This window comes from Pipistrellus kuhlii, unplaced genomic scaffold, assembly GCF_014108245.1.
Source record: "Pipistrellus kuhlii isolate mPipKuh1 unplaced genomic scaffold, mPipKuh1.p scaffold_m20_p_17, whole genome shotgun sequence".
Classification (NCBI taxonomy): Eukaryota; Metazoa; Chordata; class Mammalia; order Chiroptera; family Vespertilionidae; genus Pipistrellus; species Pipistrellus kuhlii.
In genome coordinates, this window is record NW_023425482.1 from 1,666,098 (window position 1) to 1,671,032 (window position 4,935).

Genomic DNA, 4,935 nt, shown 5'->3' on the forward strand with positions numbered 1-4,935 from the left:
CATCTGCCTCCCTGGGAATATAAAGAGCAAGCAGTGAGGCCCCGCCTCAGAGCACCCTAAACTTGACACCATGAAGATCCCAGTTCTTCCTGCTGTGGTTCTTCTCTCTCTTTTGGCACTCCACTCTGCTCAGGGGGCTACCCTGGGTAGTTCTGAGGTGAGCACATCACCTGGTTTTATTTTTCTTATGCCTATTACCTCACTTACTCTTCAGTTTCTTTACTTTCTATCCATTACTGGATAAGTGGTTCTTATTTTTGAATATTATCAGGGGCTGGACGAGAAGCTTGGGCTCTGAGGAAGGGACGAAAGGAGGAAGGAAGCAAAACATTCCTGGGAAGACCTGTAGGAAAGGAGATGCTATTTCTGGAAGAGATGGTGAAGCATGGGGTGGAGGCTGGACAACTAAACCCTGGGAGGAGACAGGGGCTGAGGCTGGTTGTCTGGGTTCAGCTTCATCTTTGTTTCATTCATATCCCTGGGAATGGCTCCCAGGTGACTGGAAGTTCCCTTCTACCTCTGGAGCCCCGGCCATAGCAAAAACCCTTACGAGCCAGTTTCTAGCCAGGAGGAATCCCGAGGCCTCTCTATCTCTACCTTATTCCAAGGTGGGGGGAGAATGTGTATGCTGAATTGAAAAGTCTAAGATAGGGGTTACAAACTCAATGGCTTAAGGATCCAAGCAAGTGATGTCGGTGAGCACAAGGGCTGGTGGGGCCTCAGGGGAGGTGGAGCAAATTTGCCTAATCTAAAAGGGATGGTCTGTATTCTATCTGACTGCTGTTAAAAGGAAAATGTACCCAGTGTGGCCAGAGTTTTAATTTTTTTCCAGAGAAACTAGAAATCTGATTTATGAATTTTTAGTAATTAAAATGCTAATTTAAAATGAACTAAAACTCAGCCAAACTACTATGAGATCTAAACATTTGGGTCTAGCCTCGGTTGTGGGAAGGAAGGTATAAGAAACATGAAGCCAGACAAGTTGGGATAGCAACAAGATGGGCTGTGCTAAGGTCTGGGCGACTCACCAAATAGAGATGGAAATAGAGACTGGGACTTTGGTAGCAATAAAGTCACAAAGCAAGCAAACCTCAATAAATTCAAGGCAGACAGGGCACTTTGGCAGCTTGGCTTCCATTGGCATGTTAGTCTCCCCCACCCAGCTCTCTGGGCTAAGTGTGGGTGTCTCAGGATCTGCAAGGACTGCAGAGCAACAAGAGCTCGTTTTTCTTGGGAGGAGTCCTCTTTCTCCACCCTTTCCACTTGATGCAGGTTGGGGTTTTTACTTCTCTATCTTACACATGCCCTTCTCTTCACCTTGTCTGTCTGTCAGGCATCTGTCTTGCTGGAACAGACTGGGTTAAGGAGGCCCTATGGAGGATAGGCTATTTGCTTGTGAAGTGGCCTGTGGAAGAAGGCAGAGCTGGTTGAGAGATTTTTGGGAAAAGGGATTTGCTGTCACATGATCATTTGGCTCCTTTCTCTTCTTTATTTTCCAGGAAGAAAGCACCATTGGTAATTATGCAGCAGGACCTGAGGTAAACGCCCATTTCCCCACACTCCAGCCATGAGTTTGTCCCCATCTATTCATCTTCATGCCCCTTAGCAATTTTTCTGACACCCTGCTTCTTTGCCTAGGCCGTTAGCCCTCAGTTCCTGAACATCGAAAAGTTTCGATCTGTAAGTACAACCTCTAGTGCTGCCCCAACAAATACCCACATCTGGGATCTGATTATCCTTGGTAGTGAGCTTGCCAAGCTGCCAGGGTCCCTTCATCATTTTGGGAGGGCTAGGGGCTAAGCTTTGTCCTCCCCTGGAACCAACCCTCTTTTGGTCTCTCTTTCCCCACAGGCTTTTAAGACTGATGAATTCCTGAACTGGCATGCCCTCTTCGAGGTAAGTGCCTGTGTATGCCTTATTCTCCTAGATTGTTTGCAGTCTATCCAGGATAGTGGCAACACATGCTAGTTCTTACCCTCTGGGTTCTTTCCTGAGTTCTATGAGGAGTAACTGCCATGCTTGGATATTGTCTAGCAAAGAAAGTTTCCCCAGGAGACTGTCATGGCTATACCTTATATTCCTAACATGGCAGTAGGAGAACAAGGCCACAAAGACAATTCCAGAAAAGGAAGAACTGAATCAGTCAAGAGTTTATTTGAATGCCCTCATCCTCCATGAAGAAACTAAGGTCCTAGGTTAGGTGGCCTATCCAAACTTCAAAGGCTACATCAGTGACTATGCGGGAACTAGAGCTTGCATCGATGACTCTGCACATACTTGCAAATGTCTTCAGTTTTCTGAGCCTCAGTTTCCCCACTTGTGAGGACGATGTCAGTACTTATCTCAAAGGTTGCTGTGAAGCTGAAATGATATCATGGCTGTACTGCATTTAGTACAAGGCAGATACAGAACAAGGGCATAAGAAAGTATTAGTTTTTACTAATTATAAAACAATAATACCATCACCACTACAGAGAGTGGGTGCTTACTGATCTATGCTCACCTGACCTGTGACATGTCTCTCACTCTCTTTTTCTATTTTAGATGATCAAAAAGAAGCTTCCTTTCCTTAACTGGGATGCCTTTCCTAAGGTAAAAGGAAGTGAGCATTAGGAGGATAGGGAGGTTGGGGGTGGGGGAAGAAGTAGAGGGTCTGGGAGACAAGAGTGGGACGGTAAAGGGAGGATAAACCTCTTCACCAAAGTTAAGGGAAATCTCAGCTACAATAGAGAATGGGAACTTAGATTGGAACAGAGACTCCTTTCCATCAGTGGCTTCATTATGGAGGACTCCAACTTCCTGCACCGGAGAGTCCCTAATATGATCCTACCCTTTCTCCCTCTAGCTGAAAGGATTGAGGAGTGCAACTCCTGATGCCCAGTGATTGGTTCCTTCAAGACCCAGCACTACTGATACCTGCTGGAAGAGGGGGCTAATATGGGATCTGATTATCCTGTAATCATTCTTTCTTTGCTCAATAACTCCAATAAAATGTTTCCCAATGAAATAGCACCTGTATTTGTGGCTCTGTCATTATCCTCTAGAAAGGAATTAAGATGGGGTGGGCTCCAAGGCTGGTAGGAAAAATCTTGAATTCTGAGAAGGTAGTAAATAGTAAGATAGTGGGAAGTGGGGAGGACATATCAAGATGGGAAGAAACCACCTATATCTTAGTTCCTTAATATTGGCTGACATCCTTGAGGAGCATGAAGCTGTGAGTTGCATGGTAAGATGCCTAAGGAATCAAACCTGCTTCAAAACTACTGACACCTCACCCCTCCTGCTTTTTGAGAACCTGACTCCTTTGGTGGTGGCAGATTGGAATCCAAGGCTGAGAACCCAGTTTAGATCATTAGTTCACCTGAAATCCTTTTGGTTTTCTCTAAATTGGGTAGGTTATAAATAGGAAAACCATCCATCGTAAAGGTCTTGAAACATGAAATGGATTCAGTGCCAGTTCCTGCAGATGAATTCTGCATGGAATCTCTGTGTGCCTACTCTGTGTCTTAAAATGTTAGGGTTATTTTTGGTTTCTCTTGAAAACTGGGAAAAATTAGAGAACAATGGACCTGTGATTGGCTTAAGTATAAGTAATAGCTGCCCTCCTTGCACAGAAGATGGTTTCCAGGTAAGTAAAGTTCCACCTGGCAAGTTTTATTTATGTACTTTGACTTTTGGCCTCTATAAGCAACTGAGTGAGGAAACTGTAAAGTGGACTGCAAACAGCGGGAAATTAAATTTGTGTAGAGGCAGGAAAAACTTCTTCTTACTCTCTTAAATTCTGTGCTTGGTTTAAGAATTAAACTGACATAAGACAGATTAACAGGAGAAAGGCATAAACTTACTTAGTATATTTTTTACATGTACATTGGGATCTTCAAAAGGAAAATAAAATCTCAAAGGAGATGTTAGGCTCAAAAGCTTACATACCTATTTATAGACAAAGAACAATAAATTACGGGGATGTGGCAACACAGAGTGGCTTGGACTAGAAACATTAAACTGTGGGATAGTCAGTAAGAAATATAGAGGGGAAACGAATGAAAGATCAGGGTGATTTGAGAAGATTTGTTTATACAAACTGGAGTCGACTCCAAGACTGGTGATAAATATTGCTTTTCTCTTCTTGGTACAGGGAAGGTACTTTTCTCAAGGAAAATGTTATGGCTTGCTTTTAGGCAGAAAGGGGAAGAAGAGGGAACACTTCCTGAATCTTCCACGTCTCAGGTGCCATCAGCCCCAAATCATCAATGTGCCAAAGTGGCATAGCTGGGGGTGGCCTATTCTGAACCCTTTCACTTGGTTCCTGCTTTCAAATGGCTTACAGATTAGATGACAAAGACACATAAATGTTGCTTACACCCTTCCTTTTGGTTAACTAACAATAATACACACACACACACACCCGCATGAGAAACTTACAAATAGATGCTGGTCAAAAGCTACAATTAATTAAAATATTTAATACAGGCAATAGGGTGGTGAAGACCTAGGGAGTGGGTGAGGAATGGGAGTGGGGGATGGGGAGAATGGGAGATATTTGTAATATTATCAGCAATAAAAATACATTAAAAATTTAAAAAATATTTAGCAAAGATTGAATGCTCTTAAATTGGGTGATAGAAAATGGAGTAGAGGAAAAATGAGGGCAGGTCCTTAAGACACATTTACAAAATGTCTAGTTTTAGGGAAGGACAAGGGTCATCATACAGAAGTCAAGGCTAACTTTGAGGTAAAGCAGCCCTCCAAGTGTAGTCCTGGGATCAGCAGCAGCATCGCATGGAAACGTACAAGACATTGAATCATAAATGGTAGGGCCCAACAATCTGTGTTTTAACAAGCTCTCTAGGTGATTCTGATGCATTAGAGCCTGAGAACCCCTGAGAAAAGGAAAGCCGCAGAATGACTAATGGAAAATTCAGGATGGTAGATAGT

At 43.4% G+C, this 4,935-nt stretch overlaps 1 protein-coding gene across 2 annotated transcripts; it reads left to right on the forward strand.

Annotated features, from left to right (window-relative positions):
* On the forward strand, window positions 1-3,002 carry LOC118720898 (keratinocyte differentiation associated protein). 2 transcript variants are annotated; one of them, XM_036441322.2, is made up of 6 exons: window positions 5-157; window positions 1,500-1,538; window positions 1,639-1,680; window positions 1,852-1,896; window positions 2,545-2,592; window positions 2,846-3,002. In XM_036441322.2, the coding sequence occupies exons 1-6, from the start codon at window positions 71-73 to the stop codon at window positions 2,882-2,884; spliced, it is 300 nt and encodes a 99-aa protein (XP_036297215.1). In that variant the 5' UTR covers window positions 5-70; the 3' UTR covers window positions 2,885-3,002. The 2 variants fall into 2 exon arrangements, with proteins under 2 accessions (XP_036297216.1, XP_036297215.1); XM_036441323.2 differs by lacking the exon at window positions 1,639-1,680 and having other exon boundaries at window positions 1-157.
* Window positions 3,003-4,935: the final 1,933 nt, after the last annotated feature.